Source organism: Leguminivora glycinivorella, chromosome 10, assembly GCF_023078275.1.
Source record: "Leguminivora glycinivorella isolate SPB_JAAS2020 chromosome 10, LegGlyc_1.1, whole genome shotgun sequence".
Classification (NCBI taxonomy): domain Eukaryota; kingdom Metazoa; phylum Arthropoda; class Insecta; order Lepidoptera; family Tortricidae; genus Leguminivora; species Leguminivora glycinivorella.
In genome coordinates this window covers 8,882,703-8,906,946 of record NC_062980.1, presented here as the reverse complement: position 1 = coordinate 8,906,946, position 24,244 = coordinate 8,882,703, and the positions used below count along the sequence as shown (strand labels likewise).

The window sequence follows — 24,244 nt, the reverse complement described above, 5'->3', positions numbered from 1 at the left end:
TTAATTTGTACATAAAAGACGATAGATTGCCTGTGTGGTGACGGGTTAAGAATTTCACCACCCCCTTTCTTCCCGTGGGTGTCGTAGAAGGCGACTGTGGGATATGTATTAAATTGTGGCGTAGGCGAGAGGCTGGCAACCTGTCACTGCAACGTCACAGTTTCATTTTCTTTCAACCCCTTACTTGCCAAGAGTGGCACTGAAGCTTTAGTAGTTTCATGTGCTCTGCCTACCCCTTTATGGGATACAGGCGTGATTGTATGTATGTATGTATGTGTACATAATAGATAAGTATGTTAGTTTAAGATATTTATTCAAAATGTAATTAGTAAGTAATTAATATCAAATGTTATATACGAATGTACCATAAAGATAGAGGTTAAGTATACGATCAGTCACAGAGTGTGGACAGAGGTGTCAAGTTCGCGTATGTCGGCCACTGCAGGTTGCAAACTGATCAGATTGCACTACTTCTAGCAATATTTAAACAAGTTAAACCATATGGCGGTGTAATAAGAGCTTATAACTGGCGTTGAGCTGAAACCTAAGAACTTTACAGTGTCAGTAACACCAATAACTCCAAGGGCTGCGATGCTTGCACAGTTAATATCAAATTTAAACACACACATCATATATGCATACTCTATTCCATATTAGATAGGATTAACCCAACCCACTTTTTCACTAGCCTTAGGGGCGCTCTGATACGTTATTCGTATAAAGAGCCAACTAAATCTCGTTTAATAAACGAGCGATAAAGTTGGAGCTTTGATTTGAGTACACTTCGACACAAATGCAATTCGGTTTAATTCATTACAACTGTTAAATTGATAACAACTATAATGCCGTCATCATGGTCCTAATTGTAAAAATTTGAATTATGTAATTGAGTTTCGTGATAAAGATATATTTGTCGGAGCCGGTAGCTCTACGAAAGCATCAGGGGCCTGGCACCAGCTCCATGGTGGGCGGAAACGGTGGGCATATCACACACACAAGTCCAGTAAATGTTTATGCAATAAATTATGTAACGAATATTACTAAATCACAACGACAGTTAATTAAGTTCCAAATCACAAAGAAATCACACCAAGTCAATCAAAGCTTTAACATCACTAAGTTATCAGAAACGGAAACGAATCCGTGGGTCAAGTGGTACAAGTCGGTACTTAAAGCGCACACGTAATCTCACGGCACGGTTCTGGGATAGCGCGCGGTCGCGCGTCTATATTCAACCATGTCCCAAATCTTAATGCCCTCTTGGCTCCTCAAGGAATGCTTATAATAAACAACTAATTTCATTACGTACCACATCGGACCCACGGCTACGTTCGGCGGTGTTTATAATATCCGCCCCGTCTCAAAGAACAAAGATATCACTGTGACAATTCCGCTAATGCTGTTAATGTAAACATTGGACCAGGAATGTGGCCCACCTTCACGGGCCTCAGCCACTATAGGGTTACAGGTGCCTTGCGCCGACACGGCGATCCTGACTGTCACACGTCCCAGTGTGCCCAATAAAATCGCAGGCTTTCAAAAGAAGTACAATTTTAATCACTCAATCTGCTCGGCTATCCTGCCATCAAGTCACAACTATGACAGAAAGTTAAGTTCCCAAAATCCATGCCACAACTTATAATCAAGTTGTCAATAGTATCAAAACCAATATTCACATAAAACACAGATCAGAAACAGCCCAAAATCGAATTTCACAAATTCGACCCAAATCAATTGTCTCAACATCAGTTCATCACGCATATGTGATATTAATGGCCACACGCCAAAACAAACCATAAAGCAACCGTAATCCTCCTGCTTGTCACTACCACCGCGCAGTCTCCGTACCAGCTACACTGGGTTAGGAATATGACCTACGGCTACGGCCAGCAACCAAGGCAGTAGATAACGTTGCAAAACACAATGCCAACCATGTGACATCAAAACTCAGAAACTCGGCATCCATGTGTATCGTCACACCTCGCCGACACGGGCTGATCCTGACTGTTCACTAATTTCATCAACAGATGATCATTAACCATATTTCATGAGAACGTAACAATCTGACATCGTAGCGCCACATCGCACGCACCTATTAGTGCATATTTTGTTGTTATCAATGCACAAAAATCAATTTGTGTCGAAGAATCGAAGAAATCAACAAGAAGTATCAATTTGTATCGAAGGAAATTAATAAGGTATCTTAAATTGACTTTAAAACTTCAAATAGACTTAAGTTGATTTCCTTTGTGATTTCGTAAATGCATTCAATATCAATTCACAGCGTAGATTTCCTCACAATTGCTATACTCACAAATAACTATCTACGCTTCTTCATAATTTGTTTTTACACTGCTGCTTAAATAGCCTTCATACTGCTGTTCAGTGCTATTCATCCACACAATTTTTTATATTTTTTTTAACATTTAGCATGACTAGGTTATCATAATCACCAAATGAATGTCACGATGGTCAGTAGTATTCTTCAATATGCTATAAACAATTCACTGGGATTATAATTCTATAACAATAACCTTAATTACTGTATTAAAAGAGCTCATCATCATACCCCATTTCTCTTCATTGCTTCCTTGCTCTTCATTGCTATCTTGAATAGAATTCTTAATTTTGAGCATTATGCGCTCAATCATACTATGCCAGTGCTATATTATACCATATATACGGGGAAAATTTGTCTCCGTGACTCAATTTAAGTTTATTTGCTAGCCATCGGCCATAAACTAATATTGTGATAGTAAAGCTTCTACAGTCCCACATGACCAATATTCAAGTAATACCTAAGTAGTAGGTATAACGTTCTTTTTTTTTTTTTTTGTCATTTTGTGCATCATTGGTTAATTCGCATATGACGACGAAACATATCCGGAGTAAATCTTCTTGTTCAATTTCAATTTAAATATACCTACAGCTTCCAATTAAGAATACATTATCATGGTTTATTCAGGAAACGGCAAAAACTTATTATGTCCAAGAATCATGTTTAGGTAGGTACTTTATTGCTTCAGCCAAAATGTGAAGTAATCGAATGTGCTTTATCAAAAAAAATAACTAAATGAACTGAAATGAAATGGTCAACACTGTCAACAGTGTATCTAATTCATTTTTGATAAGAAACATAAGATTTCGAAGTATATTTAGAAGATATGTACTGTACAAGTACAGTACTGTAACTTATTTTTTTTATTTTTTTTTATTTTTAGATTATGAATGTTCAGTTCAGGGTCTCCTAATTAATTGTTAAAAATCTCTGGCTCTTGTATTTTGCTTCAACAGAAATACTAACAGGACCCATTCGTGTACCGTTTCTATAAACAATAACATAAGTGCTCGATTATACTTTACTTGTACAGAAGCCTCATCAGCTACGAACTCTTACAACAACAACAACATTTGTAACTCGTGATAGTCGTGATGTAAAATGTCGGCATTGTAAGAAAAGCTGTAAATAACTGGCTTTTTTTCTTTCATCATATTTTCTTCCTGTGGTTGTGGTCTAAAACGACGTATTTTGTTGCTTTTACAAAAACAACCATCACACTATAAAGTTACTGATCCAACCAGTACAGTAGCAATATTCTCCAGCAACATAAATGTCTAAAGGACAAGGGCTTGCTAAACCCAACAGACGTTATTTGATGACGCCATTAGAATAAATAGCTCTTTGTTCGTTAACAGATAGGTACATTATAATTTTGTCATTTTTTTTTCAACTCTCCAGAAACGCATCACTGTACCTTAATATTGTTGTTTCAAGTTTATTGTCTTCTTTAACAGAACTGACAGTGAAATTAAAAGCTTAAAGACTTGCAATAACTTTTAGGTAAACCAGGACATGTTATTAGTTTCGTAAACCTTGTTTAAAGTTTCTAAACTTTAAATTATTTATTTAGCAATTAAATAGGCCACATGGGGCACTTTACAACGTCATACGTCAAAACTGACCACGTCTATAATTCATCAAACATCAACCAGTTCATTCAAATTAGGTTTCATTTCACCAAAAATTGTTTCACTTTTCCCAACATATTATAATTTGTTCAGCCAACTCTGGTCTACCAGTTATTAAGGCAATAAACCAATCCAACGGATATCTTAAAAACGACGCAGTAACCCAACAAAATGATTAAAGATGCATTGACAAACTATTCATTCTCAAAATTATATTCAGTTTTAATCAAAATTCAAATGCGTATACCTACTACGCTAACGCTCTGCATTCTCTGCTCAATGGTTGTACCTATTTACTCGCAATCTACCCAAGATTGCCACTTTTTTTAAATGTTACTTGAGATTATCACGCTTGCCATCACACTACAGGCTGGCCGACTCGGTCGCCATCTCATACAGACTGGACAACTCTGTCGCCACCTGAGCCGAGACTAGCCAAGCGACTCTGTCACATATACGACTCACCAACCGGAGTCAAACACAATTAACACAACCAAATCTGGCAACAACGACACCACAAATGCCAATGCCAACACATATCATAAAGAATGCAAGCCTTCTATATTATGTGGACTATATAATGTCCCTTTCTCCAAAAATTATCGAAACAAAGTTTGTCATTGTCTCCTTAATAAATGAAATAGTTCTTAAATCAAACCTCAGTTGATCCTGTTTCATGGTTTTAATAATTGCCACATCTTTATAAATCAAAAGATAAGAATCCATTTCTTTTCATTGAGCATTTAGCAAATTGCATGAAACTAACCATAACCAAAATGATCTATCGATGATTCATGAATATCTTGATACTACTTAATTTTTTTTTTTTTTAATGAAAATGTTATCAAAGAAGTTCAACTAAATATGTCACGTCACTTGATGACCCGATAATCAAATCAAACAAATTCTCATCACGACAGCACAGTGGGTGCTTCACTGAACATCAGGTACTATCATGTGGTAATGTCTTTTCCACCGAGATGTAGATAACACATTAGACTGCATCATTTTCGCTGTTAATTTATAACCATACAAAAGCTTGATACCTTTAATCAAGTATTCAACGTAAGCAATTATGATTTGCCTCAAGATTTCGCTATCCAGATTACTTGACAAAAAAAAACACATTTTCTTAATAGTGGTTTCTCACCGGCTAGGCTCTTCTAATTACAACACTAAACAATGTTTAGTTCAAATACAGTAAACTTTAATTACCTCTTATAGTAATTAATACTCAGTATCTCTCTCAGAAATCTTCAAAAAAAACTTCTCAAAATCAGGTCAACAAAATATCGTTGAAACCATTTAAATGACATGGTCAAGGTTCTGATAAAACATACATTAATCTCTATGGTATCTAAAACAAAAACAAATGAATAATCCGTTCATGTAATAAAATCTCAGTCATAAAACATTATTCCGTAGGTTCGTCGCATAATGTAATCGACATCAAATAATTACGTTCGATGCTATATCGACTTTCTGTTAACATAAGAGTTAACACTTCATATCATATTATCAAAAACATTGAAACTCAACAAAACAACACACAAAAGTGTATAAAGGCTTAATGTCTATTACTTATCTTGTCATCCCAATAGATAAACGATTGCTGTGCAGTCTGGATAAATTCGTACTGCACCACAGTGTCCGCAGTCAAAGTTGCTGCACTCTGCAACCATCGCGCGACTAAATATCGCAGCACTTATTCCGCTTCCGGGAAGTAATCAAACCAATTGCAGGTGTAATATTTCCAACATATAACATTTCAACAGGTATTTTTCTTATTTTAGAGAATTCCCATCTTAATAGGTTGCATCTTCCATACGGTAGATCCTCAAATGACGAACAAAACAACCTCCAATCGATTTTCAATCAAATTCCAATACATTGTTGATTTCGGAATTTCCACAACTTTCCAGAATTTTCCTCTTTTACGATCCCACTTCTGATGTCGGAGCCGGTAGCTCTACGAAAGCATCAGGGGCCTGGCACCAGCTCCATGGTGGGCGGAAACGGTGGGCATATCACACACACAATTGTCCAGTAAATGTTTATGCAATAAATTATGTAACGAATATTACTAAATCACAACGACAGTTAATTAAGTTCCAAATCACAAAGAAATCACACCAAGTCAATCAAAGCTTTAACATCACTAAGTTATCAGAAACGGAAACGAATCCGTGGGTCAAGTGGTACAAGTCGGTACTTAAAGCGCACACGTAATCTCACGGCACGGTTCTGGGATAGCGCGCGGTCGCGCGTCTATATTCAACCATGTCCCAAATCTTAATGCCCTCTTGGCTCCTCAAGGAATGCTTATAATAAACAACTAATTTCATTACGTACCACATCGGACCCACGGCTACGTTCGGCGGTGTTTATAATATCCGCCCCGTCTCAAAGAACAAAGATATCACTGTGACAATTCCGCTAATGCTGTTAATGTAAACATTGGACCAGGAATGTGGCCCACCTTCACGGGCCTCAGCCACTATAGGGTTACAGGTGCCTTGCGCCGACATATTAATTTTAATAACTTAATAATAAACCAAAGTTTACGTTGGTTATGTAGATCATATTGCATAAAAGGAAAATTGATGAGGTCACGAAGCCAATATCTTACTCTCATGAACTCTGTACGAAATATCAATTTAAATGACGGAGTAATTAAATCATTAAGTACAAACTTTTAGGTCAAACGCCTTTATGATGGAGGTATGTGTGAAATAAGCCGCATGAATCACAAATATTGATTAAATTTGCCTAAAGCAAAGACATATATAACTCCGTATAGACAGATAAAGTCTAAGAAAAACACGTACCTCAGTACCATACAGAAAAAGGTACGGTGACCTAGATGGCATTACACCTTTGGGGTACGCTCAGCTAGATGGCGCTATTATTAATATTTGACATTTTAAAACATATCAAGCTAAGAATATGGTCCAAATTGTCAAAACTGAGGTTCAAAAGTTTCAAGCCTGTGTCAAGATATGGCAGTCTATGCACTGTGACTACACATTTTACTTCGACAGTAACTCTCTATAATACTCGATCCTCTTTGCCTAAAGCTATGATCTTAGTAGTAAGTAGTAAACCTCTTTATTGCATAAAACAAATTACATAAAGTACAGAGAATATAGGTAATGATTTTATATTTTTTGATTACACTTGGAATTTGTATTTGGATGGACGTAAAATTAATAAAAAATACTAATGTTGCCGAAAAAATAACGCCGCGCTTTCAATTCAATCATGTATTATTCTTCTCGCTATGTTTAATAATCTGGCAAGCTGTATATTTTGGTTTTTGAGAATCAGTACACAATGTTTGATCATCTGGTTATTAAAAAATATTTATTTTATTAAATAATACATGCCTCTTATGTCTCAAACATTACTTTTTACACGTGTCAATCGAATAATTAATACCTAATTAACGACTACTTTTTTGCGTCCAAGACATAGAGTAAGGGCTCCAATAATAACATAGATATGATATTTCAATCATATTTTATCAATTTCCACATCACCAAAAACCATCGAAGCTTAATTAAGCGAGATGACTGCTGCAAAAACAGCCCAATAAAACGTGTTAATTTACTCGGCTATCGAACTCCATGCGGATGTCGACACTAGGCCACTTACAAATTGAACTTCATAACTTGTCTTAGTCATGTGATTTATCTGCCCGATCCATCATGGTCTCGGTCCAGCCCCGATCGTATCAGCGAAGTCGTAAACCTTAGTACTGTTGAGTCATGTACGTATAGGTAGGAGGCAAGGTGCTCCGAACGTCCTCTAGTACATTAACCTTTTTTTATAATGACCATGAGAAGGCCTGTAACCCATAAGTAAGTGGTAGCTTATGGGTTAAAGATAAAACTTATTAATTGATTGTTATAAAATATAGGAAGGTTTTTGTGAATTACCAAACTTCTCATGGGGCCAATACATGGCCAATACAATTTGGAGGAAGCTTTGATATTAACAGATGCTTTCGTTTCGAAGATTAGTCAAACAATCTTAACAGATGTAATTTAAAATTGATGTTACTTAGATAACATTTTATTTTTTAATATTACGTATCAAAAATATACTTAGAGAACCCTTATACGTGCTAGACGCCACCTTGATTAATCATAAGGTACAGCGGGGCAAATCTCGACTGGGGGCAATTGTAACTAATCCATTTTCTCCATTATTACACTATGATGTTGAGTTCTACATGTATCCACTGAACACGCGTAGGTACCATATATAACCAGTGGACCCTCTATTAAATAATGCAAACATTGTAAAACATGGAAAAAATGGGCCAGTTTCATTTGTCCCCCAGTCGAGATTCGCCTCGCTGTACCTTAGGCAGATTATAGGTTCTCAGACGCAGTCCCACCTCCCAGTGAATATCACGCTTATTCATAAAAACAGTAAATTTTCTTCATAAACACGTAACAAATACAAGGATACCTTTTTTTACATTTTAAGTACATTTAAATATTGTAAAAACGGTATAGCGGTCAGATCATCTTTATCAGATTTTGCTAAACTAGTTTTAAACCGAAAATTGGTTGCTATGCCGTATGACCACTATGGGTATGATATCTACGCGACTTTAAATTATGTTCAGCATATCAAACGATTATACATATTTTAATTTTGGAAAGTATGTCCATTATTTAATCAATTCGATGTAAATGTAATCTATAAAATATCGCGTAATGATTGGCAATCCTAAGTTAAGTAAAATCAGATTTGAAGAATACAATTTTCAGTGCTGTAAAGATACTATACCACTCCCAAACATTTTTCCCCCAAGCGCACACTGGAACCCGCCCATACATTGCTGTGTTCAAAACTCAACTTAGCAATTGTGGGTATTTTGTACTGAAATTGAAATATATGTATGACCAGGGAAGTATTGTACCTCATTGCAGAAAAATACCTTCATTATCAGTTGTCATTACGTAGTTGCATTATGTTAAAGGTCTAAGATTTCATATGTCACGTTCAGTGGTAATTAGCATCGATTATTAAATAGACTTGTTTCAAGTTATAGCAGTAATAATAACTCAAAATCCGCAATGTCTTATCTTGGACAAGGTATGTTGATTACGTTTTACGTATTTTATATTCTAAAAACATTATTGTGTTTGTGATATTTGGACAATAGTAACTTATATTGTAATTTAATAAAAATGGTCATAATTCCGATAATGGTTAACATCTTTTGATACTTTTTAGGCACGATAGCTAAAAAATTGGTCGTTATTATTATTCTTTATTCGAAAGCAAAAGATGTTGTCCGTTTTTCGAAAACGGACAAAATTTTTTGCTCTGACTATTTGATCAGGCGTTTTTACTGTAGCGAAAATGTAACTTTTTCGCACTAAAACAATGATTTAGTGCGTAATATTTTACCCTAAGGTTATTTCTATTCATTTCGACGGTTTCAGATGAGAAAAGCGATTCAATTTTATTTCAACGACGAGAATTGTATAATAATATGTAGACCTGTACCCGTGGTGTCGTATGACACCTACTGTTCATAAAATCCTTATTCATGGAGACGCAATAATATCTGAGCACCTGATTCCAATAGGCAATTTAAGTGAAGAGGCCCAGGAAGCGAGGATTAAGGATTTTAAAAACTATCGAGAGAGATTTAGCCGTAAAACTTCCAGAATCGACAACATGACGGATGTTTTTAATAGGCTCTTGGTTTCCTCTGATCCCCTCATCACCAGCATACGACCTCTGCCAATTATGAATACAAAAATATTTCACCCGGAAGCTGTCGATATGTTTATCGATGAATATGTACCTTCATCATAGGAATATTTTTTTTATACAAATATAATGTAAATAATAATTATTATAAGCACTACTTGACATTACGAATGCAGAATGGTACTTTTTTTGCTTAATTTTACTTTTTGTAGTTTTGAGCACAGCAATGTATGGGCGGGTTCCAGTGTGAAGCGGTCCCTCTTAAAACCCCTTTTGGCCAACTCGTGTCCATACCATACCAAAAACTCTTGCTCCCAAGTCCCAACCATTTGAACTTGGTTTTCATCACCGAAAGAATATCTACATCTAAAGACATGATTGAACCCATTTAAAATAATTGAGGTAAAACTAAAAAAAAAAAAAACAATGTACTCGTACCTGGCGCTGGTCAGACGGTCACAGGTATAAATAAACCCTTGCCCTTGTGCGACGGCCATAGGCGAGTGTGCAAGGTCGCCTGCGCTCGAGTCTCGAGTCTCGACCTCCAGGGCTCAACGACCGCGCCTTCCGGGTGTCGATTCTAGTGTAAAACATTCCTACCTTATATGTATTATCAACCTTATAACAATAATAATAAGGAACTCTTCAATTATCTTCTGGTACGGACCACTATTAAACGACTACATCATTACCATTTAAATTTATGAAAAAATTGTTTATTTTTAAAGTAGCTATCGAAACCCTGCTGCGAAATAAATGAGCAACGCTCCTTATTTGTAACAGAATCATAAGATGCTACATTTAATGGCTTGGATTTAATTAAAATAAATGTTAAGTCATTGCATCGGTATTCAGAGCACTATGTCAGTAGTAGATATCAATTAATCGATCACAGAGATAGCAACTGCACGACCTAATCTATATCCATGTGCACTATGCACGACCTAATCTATACATACACTGGCTAGAAATAGAAAGTAAACTCTATAATGTATCGCATTCACCTATACTTAGTTTCCACGAATGTGTGTGTTTGTGTGCTACGTGACATATCAGTCAGATACCACATTACGTCAGCGCGCGAACTGATGATCAGAATAAAAAGTATGCAGGCGCGCTAAAATCTTTGGAGATACATAGCAAATTGATAAAAACGCGGAATGTAAATTATCGTCCTAGTTCGAAATTACTCGTAATATGTGGCATAATGTGAATTATGTGTCATAAAATTATTTCTAATTTTCATAAGCGTACCGAAATGAAATAGCTAATAATGTAGCCGATGGACGCGACGAGTAACAAATTTAAACAGAAGTATTATTTTCCGAAATAGGAGGGGTAAAATCATTAAATTTGTGTGGATATTTTCCATCAAAACTTCCGCGCGGCGCTATTTTTTTGTTCCTTGCTAATTGTTCCTTCCTAATTCCCAGAAGTTATGTCTCCTCTTCGTTCCACGACTATTGTAAAGGTCAGATTTAAATCAGGAAGTTAATTATTTAAAGTATGTTTTATAAGCACTCTTGATCTTTAAAAATATCATGCTTAATGCCAATGTTACAGTCGTAGTAATTAATTACTAAGTAAATGCCAGCATTATTAAATATTACCGATACTGGATCCTACTACACTAGAGAGATAATTACGAAATATTGGGTTGGTAAGAAAGTAATGAGCGATCGATTGAATTCCACATAAAATTTTTGAGAGAGTTCTAGAATCTTCTATGGTCGAAAGTATATAAAGGGCGAGTCGCACAGTTTCTCGTCAGTCATTCACTAGCTGTCGCCGAGCTAATATAAGGAAGAAAATGGACGAATTAAAAGTGCATGTAAGGCATTGCTTACTATATGAATTTCAGTCTGGCCATTCAGCCGCCGAAGCAGTGCGTAATATATGTCAGCGTGTTGCTCCTGAAGTTGTGTCTGAGGCCACTGCGAAACGATGGTTCCAGCGGTTTCGTAGTGGCGACTTTTCATTATCAGATCAACCTAAGTCTGGTCGACCGATGAAGATTGATGTAGCCAAATTAAAAACCTTAATTGAAGGAGATCCGAGGCTAACGAGTCGTACTCTTGCTACCGAGTTAGGCTGCTCTCATGTTACCATAGAAACACATTTACACGAGTTGGGAAAAAACTACAAATACAGTGTTTGGATACCGCACGAACTTGATAGAGATCAACTAAACCGCCGTGCCGATATCTGCATACAACTTCTGTCTTTTCGCCGCAAATTCAACTGGTTGGACCATCTTATCACTGGAGATGAAAAATGGGTCTTATATATAAATCACACACGCAAACGTCAGTGGCTAGCTCCAAACGAAAAAGGAATAGAGGCACCAAAAACAGAGCCTCACCCGAAAAAAGTTATGCTGTTCGTTTGGTGGGATATTCATGGTATTATTCACTGGGAACTCCTACAAGTGGAATGACTGTTACCGCATCAGTATACTGTAATCAGCTTGAAAATTTAAACCAAAAAATCTGTCAGAATCGTCCACAGCATGCTAAAGTTTTTTTCTTACACGACAATACTCGCCCACACATTGCAAAAGTGACTCGGCTAAAGCTATTGGAGCTAGGTTGGAAAGTGATACCTCATCCACCGTACTCTCCAGACTTGGCACCTACGGATTACGCATTTTTCAGATCGCTAAGCAATGCCTTGAATGAAAAAAAGTTCGATGATCAAGCCCATCTACGACAGTACATAGCTGAGTTTTTTGAATCTAAACCTAAGAACTTCTTCGCCGATGCTATTCATTCTTTACCAGAACGATGGAGACAAGTAATAGATAACGAAGGCCGTTATATTTTTGATAAATAATTAAAATAATAAATTAAATAAAAATTACAATATTGGTTATGATTCGCTCATTACTTTCTTACCAACCCAATATTACCTGCATAGGTATAAGTATAAGCACTATAATCAAGCTGACTTCTCAATAGACTACAAAAAAAATATATAAAGAAGGATTCATTAAAGTCCTTTAATTATGCATATTTGTACCAAAATACTATTAATGGATAAACTAGGTATAAAATAGGCTTTTATGGTATATAAGTCCTCTCAACAGTCTTAGTCAAATACCTGACGCCTACTCTTGTAATAGTGATCTCAATCAAGCACATCATCAAGTCAGCAACCTGTTTGATAAACTCATCGATCAATAAATAAAATAAATAAATAAATAAATATTATAGGACATTGACTGAGGCCCACGGTAAGCTCAAGAAGGCTTGTGTTGTGGGTACTCAGACAACGATATATTTAATATGTAAACTAGTTTTTTAAAGGTGCGCGGGGCCCGAGGGCCCCGCGGTCTTTCTTGTTGCTTTTTTGTTTTTTTTTGCTTTGCTTGTTTGTTTTTTTGCTTTGCTTTTTTGCTTTTTTGTTTCTTTGCTTAGCTTGTTTGTTTTTTTGCTTTACTTGTTTGCTTTTTTGCTTTAGCCTTTGTGTGCTTGGAAGCACTCTCTGCCCGCAGCTCGGCCTGCGGCCTTCGCGTGCTTGGGAGCCTGTCAGACACGCTCCGGGCCTTCGGCCCTCCGCGTAGTTACTGTGGGGGTTGTAGGGAAGTTGGAGCTTAAACACGATCCAATAGTTAAAGTGTCTTGAGAAGCTCACGACGGGCCTGCGGCCTGCGGCCTCCGGCCCGTCGTTTCGCTTCTCTAAGACACTTTTACTATTGGGTCGTGTTTAAGCTCCAACTTCCCGGACCGCCGGCGAGCCGATCAGGGACGCTCCGGGCCTTCGGCCCTACGCGGAGCTCGGCCTTCGGCCTTCGCTTGGTTTCGTAGCTCCGCGTCGGGCCTCCGGCCCGCCGCGTCGCTTTTTAGACACTTCACTTATTGTTCTGCTTGGGAGCATTCTCTGCCCACAGCTCGGCCTGCGGCCTTCGCGTGCTTGAGAGCCTCTCAGACACGCTCCGGGCCTTCGGCCCTCCGCGTAGTTTCTGTGGGGGTTGTAGGGAAATTGGAGCTTAAACACGACACAATAGTAAAAGTGTCTTGAGAAGCTCACGACGGGCCTGCGGCCTGCGGCCTCTGGCCTGCGGCCTCTGGCCCGTCGTTTCGCTTCTCTAAGACACTTTTACTATAGGGTCGTGTTTAAGCTCCAACTTCCCGGACCGCCGGCGAGCCGATCGGGGACGCTCCGGGCCTTCGGCCCTACGCGGAGCTCGGCCTTCGGCCGTCGCTTGATTTCGAAGCTCCGCGTCGGGCCTCCGGCCCGCCGCGTCGCTTTTTAGACACTTTGATTATCGTTCTGCTTGGGAGCACAGTCTGTACGCAGCTCGGCCTGCGGCCTTCGCGTGCTTGGGAGCACTATGCCCGCAGCTCGGCCTGCGGCCTTCGCGTGCTTGGAAGCCTCTCAGGCACGCTCCGGCCTTCGGCCCTCCGCGTAGTTACTGTGAGAGTTGTAGGTAAGTTGGAGCTTAAACACGACCCAATATTAAAAGTGTCTTGAGAAGCTCACGACGGGCCTACGGCCTGCAGCCTCCGGCCCGTCGTTTCGCTTCTCTAAGACACTTTTACTATTGGGTCGTGTTTAAGCTCCAACTTCCCGGTCCGCCGGCGAGCCGATCAGGGACGCTCCGGGCCTTCGGCCCTACGCGGAGCTCGGCCGTCGGCCTTTGCTGGGTTTCGAAGCTCCGCGTCGGGCCTTTGGCCCGCCGCTTCGCTTATTTAGATACTTTTTGTTATTGTTTTCTTGGGAGCACAGTCTGCACGCAGCTCGGCCTGCGGCCTTCGCGTGCTTTAGGAGCACTCTGCCCGCAGCTCGGCCTGCGGCCTTCGCGTACTTGGGAGCCTGTCAGACACGCTCCGGGCATTCGGTCCTCCGCGTAGTTACTGTGGGGATTGTAGGATTTGTAGGGAAGTTGGACCTCCGGCCTGCGGCCTCCGGCCCGCCGCGTCGCTTTTTAGACACTTTTACTTATATTTTCTTGCTTGGGAGCAATGTCTGTACGCAGCTCGGAACTTGGACCGGAGCAATGACCGTCGGGCTGTAGAACGCTCCCTCAGGCTGGTAGGGAAATTTGACTTTGTCCCCTCTCGCCGCCGTTTTTGACTTTTCCAAAAATTTTTTTTTCTCATTTCTATTTTTGGCCCCCGCTCTTACCACGTGCCAAATTTGAACGCGCTCGGACCGAAAAAAAAAAAAAAATTTCAAAGTCGGCCATTTTGAAATTTTGTAAATGCCATTCGATGGACCTCAGATAACTGTACAACATTAGTTTAAGCACTATTAACCTTTTTCCTACCGTTACGGAGCTATGGGGATTTAAAAAAAAACCTCCATACAAACTGGTAGGGAAATTTGACTTTGTCCCTTCTCGCCACCGTTTTTGACTTTTCCAAAATTTTTTTTTCTCATTTCTATTTTTGGCCCCCGTTCTTACCACGTGCCAAATTTGAATGCGCTCGGACCGAAAATAAAAAAAAAAAATTTCAAAGTCGGCCATTTTGAAATTTTGTAAATGCCATTCGACGGCCCTCAGATAACTGTACAACATTAGTTCAAGCACTATTAACCTTTTTCCTACCGTTACGGAGCTATGGGGATTTAAAAAAAGGACCTCCATACAAATTTCAATTGGCCTTCAAAGGGCGCCATTTTGAATTTTTCAAAATTTTCTTTTTGTATACTAATCTTGGGGTGGCTGTCTACCCGTGTGCAAAATTACAGCGCGCTCGGACCATTTTGAAATTTTTCAAAAAAAAAAGTCGGCCATTTTGATTTTTTTTTAATGCCATTCGATGGACCTCGAGTGACTGTGTAACATTTGTTTGAGCACTTTTCACTTCTTTGTACCGTTACGGAGCTATGGTAATTAAAAGAAAAACCTCCATTCAAATTTCAATTGGCCCTCAAAGGCCGCCATTTTGAATTTTTCAAAATTTTCTTTTTGAATACTAATCTTAGCGCTACCGTCCACCCGTGTGCCAAATCTCAGCGCGCTAGGACCATTTTGAAAATTTTCAAAAAAAAAAGTCGGCCATTTTGATTTTTTTTAATGCAACTTTTTTCTACTCGGATACCTGTATGACATTTGGTCGAGCACCCCCCGGCTATCTCTTACGGTTTAAAAGTTGCCATACAAAATAAAAGTGGCCAGTTTTCCCACATTTGTAGCACTTTTCAATTTTTTTTTATTTCATTCGAATCGAGGCCACTTGGAGATTCTATGACCAAAATTTGAGCTCTCTACGACAAACTTGAAAAATCGTCAAAAAAAAAAGTCGGCCATTTTGAAAAAAAAATGGCGGCGTCAAAAACTGCCCAGGGTCCTCTATGACATTTGGTCGAACACTCCCCGGCCAACTCCAGCCGTTTGGCCAGGCCGTCCGACATTTTTTTACCCGGAACCGGTAGACCGACGGTCTGATCTATCCGGGGTCGCAGGACCAAACTCTATACGACCACACCAAACACTGCCACCTTCAAATCCCCCTTCTGCCTATTTTTGGAAAAATGTCAGTCGGGTTGTAGCTTTATATTATATAGATACCTATGTACATAGAAAACATCCATGACTCAGGAACAAATATCTGTGCTCATAACACAAATAAATGCCCTTACCGGGATTCGAACCCGGGACCGCGGCGCAGCAGGCAAAAGACCTTTATATATAATGACGTAAGAACTGTACCATCATCACACATAATTGTAGGTGTGCCATTATTATTCGTGAGATAGGTATTCATTAGTTAACGTCCGCAAGAAGACTAGTCAAAAAACAGAGTATAAAAACTATTAATTAGTCGTTTATGTACGCCTACCTGACAACCATAAATGATTGATTAAGTTTTAAACGAAACACTTCTTTAAGATTATAATTTACATCAATCGCGAAACCAGACATCTTAACCCTTAAATGTATAGTGATGTATATTCATATATGCATCATGTATTTTTGAATCTATTGACAGCATGTCAAAATTCAAATTTGAATAAAATCTTTGTCAAGGTCATGTACCTATATTTAAGGGTTAATATGACTTAAGTAGTTACCTACCTACTCTTTTAAAATAACGTTTCACGACATCTTAAGGTATGTAAGTACCTATAGTACCTACTTATAGCCTTAGCTTAGTATGCTAGCTCTTTAAAAGCATTTCTGTTCCATTTTTTTTAAGTATCACATGCCTACCTAATTGTATGCCTACCTATGAAAAACTTTATTTAGAGTCCATTAAGTCGATAGGATCGCCACTGAAAGATAAGCCTTTTTTGCTAACGTATGTAGTTATGTACCTAAAACACATAATTAAAACAAAAAAATGCATACATGCGGACATGAATAACCCGGCCGTTGTGTACAATTTGCTTCAATAAATTCAATTGGTTCTTGACAATACCTACTTACTAAGATTTACAAATGAATTCACATTCTTAAACATTACCGTTCTACGCACAGCAAAGGGCCTTACCTTAACCGCCACCAGTTTGCCTCTGAGAAGGTTAATAGTTGCACTTAATACACGTTCTTCATACCAATGATATAAGCAGCCTCGGTTGTAAAATATTTAACTTTATTCTTCCGGTAACTGATAGTGGATTGGCAATCAAGTTCCGACACAATAAATAATAGTATTTAAGTACGTACAGAAAGGACACTTCCTACACAACGGAAATTTTACAGAAGTTCAAGGGATCATATTGTCCCTTTGGACTATTTATGGCTGTCACAAAACATCCTTACTAAGTATTTAATTTGTGGTAGCGCATGCAAGGTAACGTCAAGTTGTCCCAACCCTAATAATCGCTACGTACTTATTAAGCAGTGCGAGCCAAACATTACCGGAAACGCCCGATCAGTACAGTGTTCAACCACAGCTTCCGACACGGCTCTTGATAGATCTGTGTCAATGACTGTGCCACTTGAATGTAAAGGTCAGTATATCGTTATATCGGCCACAAGTTTACATAAAAATGTTTTTACTGCCACTGCAAATTGCTATCTTAGCGAGGCTACCGTGGCAATGATAACGTTAATGATAGAAATGACAACTCCACTTCACAATAAATGTCGCATGCAGTTCTGTAGTACTTTGAAGTGTTAAAATTGCTATTTAAATACTTAACTGGTGCTTGGCAAAGCAAATGTTGTAAATGCCTAACTATAAAAATAAACGACATTTATAAGTATTTCAATGTAGGTATATTGACCGTGAAATATTTAAATTCTGGTACTCAACATACAGCGTTTTTTTTTAAAATATATAACTTCAAAAGTACTTCTCATATCAACATTTCTTAGTCTACTACCAGTTATCCATACTAATATTATAAATGAGAAAGTGTTCGTGTCTGTTTGTATGTCGCGATGTGTATGGAGCGACGAATTGATGTGATTTTTTAAGTGGAGATAGTTGAAGGGATGGAGAGTGACACAGGCATTTTGTCTCTTTCTAACGCGAGGAAGCCGCTGTCAAAAGCTAGTTATGCTTATAAATAACACTTGTCACAAACAAAAGGTGTTATTAAATAAAAATGCTATAATTATAGTGGTCACGTGCTCTAGCGCAAGTAACGAGCCACATCCGTTTCCCGAACAGTGTTGCAACTGCACGTTGCATTCCAATGCAAGGTGGGGAGTTCACCTCATTCTCACTTGATCACTTTATCTCAACGAGAAAGCGATCTTAGACCTATAAAGTACACAGTCTGATCTTTCATGTGACGTGTTTGCAAACTCAAATTCAAAACATTTATTCAGCAAATAGGCCACAGGGACACTTTTACATGTGTATGAATTTTATAACTAAAGTATAGTAAGCTGGGTGGGTAATACTCGTAGTAGACCTCGCAAATTTAACTATTGAATTTTTTACTGTATTTATACTTGTTAATTTAATAATTACTTGCAAGTCAATATTTTTTATCAGCATACATTTAAAGAATAATCAATTAAAGCAATTAACGGGATCATGCACTTTTGTTTATCAAGTTAATAGGATACGGTTTAAGCGCGCAGTTGTTTTATGCAATCAATGCAGTTTTGAATGTATATTAAAAAGATTTTTTAAAATCTACATTCTTATGGTTCTATTTATTATTCTATACCTAATATAAATTGCGTGATCACTGATCACGTAAAACAACTGTGCGCTTGTTTTCTAAATATTCTTTGTTATTAAATATGCAATCTATCACTTCTAAACTGACTTTTTCAAATACGTACTCATGTACAGTCGACTACAAAGATATGTATCCACTTTTTCACCTTATTGCATTGTAATAAGGTGAAATGTGGATACATCTCTTTGTAGTCGACTGTACTATCAGCTGCAAAAGTGCATGGAGAAATTATGGACGAATTCATTGATAAATTCGCCATCCACTTTTGCAGCTGATGGTACACGTTTAATAACATAGTTAAAATCTTCAATGTAAAAACAGGATCATACAATTCTGAGGTCGGTCGTAAATCAGAAAATATGTAGTGTGCATAAAGATAAAGATGCAATGTAATCTAGGTCAAGTGCATATGTGACATATAACTGACAATTTAAGATAACGGGTTACTAACACGGAAAATGTGGCTTTCCTGTCTAATGGGTCCTTAGGCTTCAAGTGTAATAAGGTCCGTCCATCCGTAATTTTAACAGAAATTCTGATAAACCGGCCCTTATTGCACATGAAGCATTTAGACATGGAACGCCACAAAATGATCTTGCTTACTCTTGCTCTAAATTAGTCATTAGATCTTAGATAAAACTCGACACTGTAGACTTACGTAAATAAGGCCTTCTAGACTGGCTTCAGGGTTGCTAATACCTACTCAAATAATGAGGCAATGCAGGCACTGCGTTATTATGTTTAATGCACCGACGTGGACTGACTGGTCGCTTGTACCTTGTAGACGGGTGTGATTAACAAAGTTCAGTTCACGTTATAAATAAATTAATATGTTATCGTTAGAACACGATCGTTAGAACGTTAGATCGTTAGAATATATTTCAAGAGGAACATAAACTTTTAATAAGCTTCATTTTGGGCGATTTTCCGAGATGACGTTCAGTGTGTGACTTTGATACCATGGTTTATTAGTTTGATTTTTAAGTTTTTTGATATGTACTTGTTTTGTATTTATTAAAAGCAAATTTAAAGACTAGCGTATTATAAAAAATATATCAGCAAGGGCTCATTGAGAACCAAAATTGCCTCACCGAATTAATAATCACATTTTAATTTTTACATCTCGACCGATCTGAACGTTATTAAATGGAAATAACGTATAAGGTAAGTAAAATGTTCGCAGGTATAGGTACGATCGAGTAGCATTTAGAGTTAGAACATTTAGACCTAAATATCATCTATCTACCTCACATATCCTACTGTTACATCGTACAGACAAGTGCAAAAATATGTATCGAAATAATCGTCTCATAAATATGGTACTACACTCTTATTACACCGGAATAAGATGCTATGGTACATATTTTTGAGTAAGATGTGTACACCCATATTTTTACACTTGACTGTACTGACCACGAGTGATCAATCTGACTAGTGGCCAGCATTTGGCATCATTAATATTTTTAAATTTACTATAAAACCGCTCCAGCTCAAAGTGTTTTCTATTGTTTACAGGCTGGGTAAGCGATGAAGGGGTGGTTCGACGCGTTCCGCGAGGAAGGCGGGCCGACCCTGTACGCATACCACAACCGGACGGCAGTGGCGGCTGATGTGCCGGCGCTCGCGCTGGTCATCGCAGCCCTCACGCTATACATCGCCTTCCTCGCTGTCTTCCCCGGCATCAGGAAAGAGGTAGCTTTTTATTATTCATAAATGTTTTATTGTAATTTAAACATCGAAAAGCGAGCCCTACAAACAGATATATTTATTCCGGTTTGGAATAGAGTCCCAACGTTTATCACTAGCGAAACGCATAAAGGTATGCGATGCGATAGCGCCTGATAATGCCTGACACTATAACAGTAAAACACACTTTTTAATCGCCGCACCCAAATCTCAAGGAAGGTGGTTCTCAATTCGTCCGTTACTGAACCGATTTTGAATTTTTTTTTTTCTCGAAGGTATGCAGATTGGTCCCATTTTTATCAGAACCCTCTGATGATGGGATCCTGGAGAAATCGAGGGAACTCCTAAAATCTGAAAGGCATACATATGATGATTTTTGTGTTTTTATAAGAACATGATGCATTTACGTACGGAACAGTGACATTTGGTGCAGTGGAACTGCTGATGATGGTCAGAACGGAACTCCTCAAATCTAAACGGCACACTTACAGTGACTTTGGTATTTTTATAAGAACAGCATGCACTTACGTCCAGAACAGTGACATTTGGTGCAGTGGAACTTCTGATGATGATCAGAACGGAACTCCTCAAATCTGAACGGCACACTCATAGTGACTTTCGTATTTTTATAATAACAGCATGCATTTAAGTTCAGAATAGTGACATTTATTTGTTAGGAGATTTGTGCTCTTTGTTATGCTTACATATTGAGTTTTCAAATCAAATTCTGTCAAGTTCGATTTCTTATATGTAATTGGATATCGGATTCATGAGGAATTGAGGAAAGTCCTCAAACCTTAGATAACGATATACGTATATTCATTAAATTTGTGTTTCCGTCAAATAATCAAAGATTTATATTAAAGGCAGTTTTAAAAATTACCTACTAATTTTTTTTAATCATATAAATCATAATCATCAGACAATAATAAAGTTGGTAGTGAAATATCACTTATTAGAGATAGAAACTAGAAAAAGTTGAATTTAAATATAAGGACTCACCCCTTCAAATTGCCCTGCCGGCGTATCATGCTTCTAATTTTATCACTTATCCACGTGGATAAGACTTCTGTCACGCTTTGGCAAGTATGTCAGTGTGAGAGTGACAGATGTCTTATCCACGTGGATAAGTGATAAAATTGGAAGCATGGTACGCCGGCTGCTCGGTCGTAGTAGTTATCTTCTTCTTTCATAACTCACTCAAATTCTCACTTTTTTCTTTTAAAAACTCCTAAAATAAATAGGTATGTTATTTGGCACTTCTCACTAGTTTGCACTTGTATCAACTCTTACAATTTTTAGTGGAAATAACACAGCACATAAAACTAAACATCCCTTTTCAAGAAATATTTGACACTGATGACATGCCAGTTGTATGACAGAAACTAAACAACGTCACAATCATTCAGCCAGTTCTTTAATACCGTTTACCATAAAGTTGTTTAAATTCAATTTGCTTATTTAAAATTTTAAGTTATTCAGTCTAATATACTATCGCAGACTTTATGTAGACCAATTACAGAGAGTTTATTTCAACATACTTGTTTTGATATATCCGAAACGGTGTGGCAGCGTATTCGATAATAGTTATTTGTTATACAAGGGAAAACAGAATCCTGAACTTAGCGAGTTTTTCAACAAACGAGAAGTAAAATGCATTTGCACCCATGTGTAACACAAAACTTTTCCCCTCACTATAGCGAGGAACGTACAACGCAAAAAAACGCGTTATCACTGCTTCCAGTAGTTTCACAGATGGTATTAAATCATCTTCATCACTTTTTTATTACTAAAATATTCGATTTAAGTCACATTTGATTTTTTAGAACAGATAATTTTAGAAGACACTTCTTTCGTTTCAGAGGTTTTCCACGTTCACTATCGTCACCCTTAGCCTCTTCGTTGGAACTGTTATACTAGGTGAGTTCAAAGTTTAAACTAGGTAGATTATTCTTTATAATTTATAAATTTTATAACGCTTAGCTCAATAATATAGGAGTATGATTTATCTTTACTAAACTTGGTGTGCCATTGCAGAATAAATATAATATTATTTGTGCAAAGGCGGATGCTTAACATCCTGGATGGAGAAAGCTGTGATGTCTTGTATCGTGCTTTTTTTTAATATACTATTGGGTTGGTAAGAAAGTAATGAGCGAATCATAACCAATATTGTAATTTTTATTTAATTTATTATTTTAATCATTTATCAAAAATATAACGGCCTTCGTTATCTACTACTTGTCTCCATCGTTCTGGTAAAGAATGAATAGCATCGGCGAAGAAGTTCTTAGGTTTAGATTCAAAAAACTCAGCTATGTACTGTCGTAGATGGGCTTGATCATCGAACTTTTTTTCATTCAAGGCATTGCTTAGCGATCTGAACAATGCGTAATCCGTAGGTGCCAAGTCTGGAGAGTACGGTGGATGAGGTATCACTTTCCAACCTAGCTCCAATAGCTTTAGCCGAGTCACTTTTGCAATGTGTGGGCGAGCATTGTCGTGTAAGAAAAAACTTTAGCATGCTGTGGACGATTCTGACAGATTTTTTGGTTTAAATTTTCAAGCTGATTACAGTATACTGATGCGGTAACAGTCATTCCACTTGGTAGGAGTTCCCAGTGAATAATACCATGAATGTCCCACCAAACGGACAGCATAACTTTTTTCGGGTGAGGCTCTGTTTTTGGTGCCTCTATTCCTTTTTCGTTTGGAGCTAGCCACTGACGTTTGCGTGTGTGATTTATATATAAGACCCATTTTTCATCTCCAGTGATAAGATGGTCCAACCAGTTGAATGTGCGGCGAAAAGACAGAAGTTGTATGCAGATATCGGCACGGCGGTTTAGTTGATCTCTATCAAGTTCGTGCGGTATCCAAACACTGTATTTGTAGTTTTTTCCCAACTCGTGTAAATGTGTTTCTATGGTGACATGAGAGCAGCCTAACTCGGTAGCAAGAGTACAACTCGTTAGCCTCGGATCTCCTTCAATTAAGGTTTTTAATTTGGCTACATCAATCTTCACCGGTCGACCAGACTTAGGTTGATCTAATAATGAAAAGTCGCCACTACGAAACCGCTGGAACCATCGTTTCGCCGTGGCCTCAGACACAACTTCAGGAGCAACACGCTGACATATATTACGCACTGCTTCGGCGGCTGAATGGCCAGACTGAAATTCATATAGTAAGCAATGCCTTACATGCACTTTTAATTCGTCCATTTTCTTCCTTATATTAGCTCGGCGACAGCTAGTGAATGACTGACGAGAAACTGTGCGACTCGCCCTTTATATACTTTCGACCATAGAAGATTCTAGAACTCTCTCAAAAATTTTATGTGGAATTCAATCGATCGCTTATTACTTTCTTACCAACCCAATATATTGTGGCTTTTATTATTTTCTTTATAGGTATAAACCATAGGTATGAACCAGCCGGAAAAACTACTACATTAGCTTTTTTGGAGCTACTGTAATAAACATTTAAAGGGCCTAATAAGTGCCAACTTCCTAAAAGTTTATTTTTCTGTCATTTTTCTGACTTTAGTCTGTCGTTCCTAGAAATAAAAATTGTTTTAAATTAAAATTAAGTTTGTGTACCACCCATTAATCGATTACCAATATCTACCTTCTAAATAAGTACCCGTAGTGGAAGTAATCTATACCAGTTCCCAATCACAGTAATCACTTAGGTTTTGTAAATCTGAATCGCATGCTGAGAGACGAGGCGGATATACCTAGAACATTGGCATTTTGGACCT

General features: G+C 37.9%; 1 protein-coding gene across 2 annotated transcripts in view; it reads left to right on the top strand.

The window, feature by feature from the left end:
- The window catches only part of LOC125230670 (dual oxidase maturation factor 2), a 137,784-nt gene that overhangs the window by 102,967 nt on the left and 10,573 nt on the right, over positions 1 to 24,244 (top strand). For both annotated transcript variants that reach the window (XM_048135904.1, XM_048135903.1), the window contains 2 exons: positions 20,311 to 20,487; positions 22,344 to 22,401. In XM_048135904.1, coding sequence (XP_047991861.1) covers positions 20,323 to 20,487; positions 22,344 to 22,401 — 223 coding nt within the window. In that variant the 5' untranslated portion in view covers positions 20,311 to 20,322. The remainder of the gene's footprint in view (positions 1 to 20,310; positions 20,488 to 22,343; positions 22,402 to 24,244) is intronic.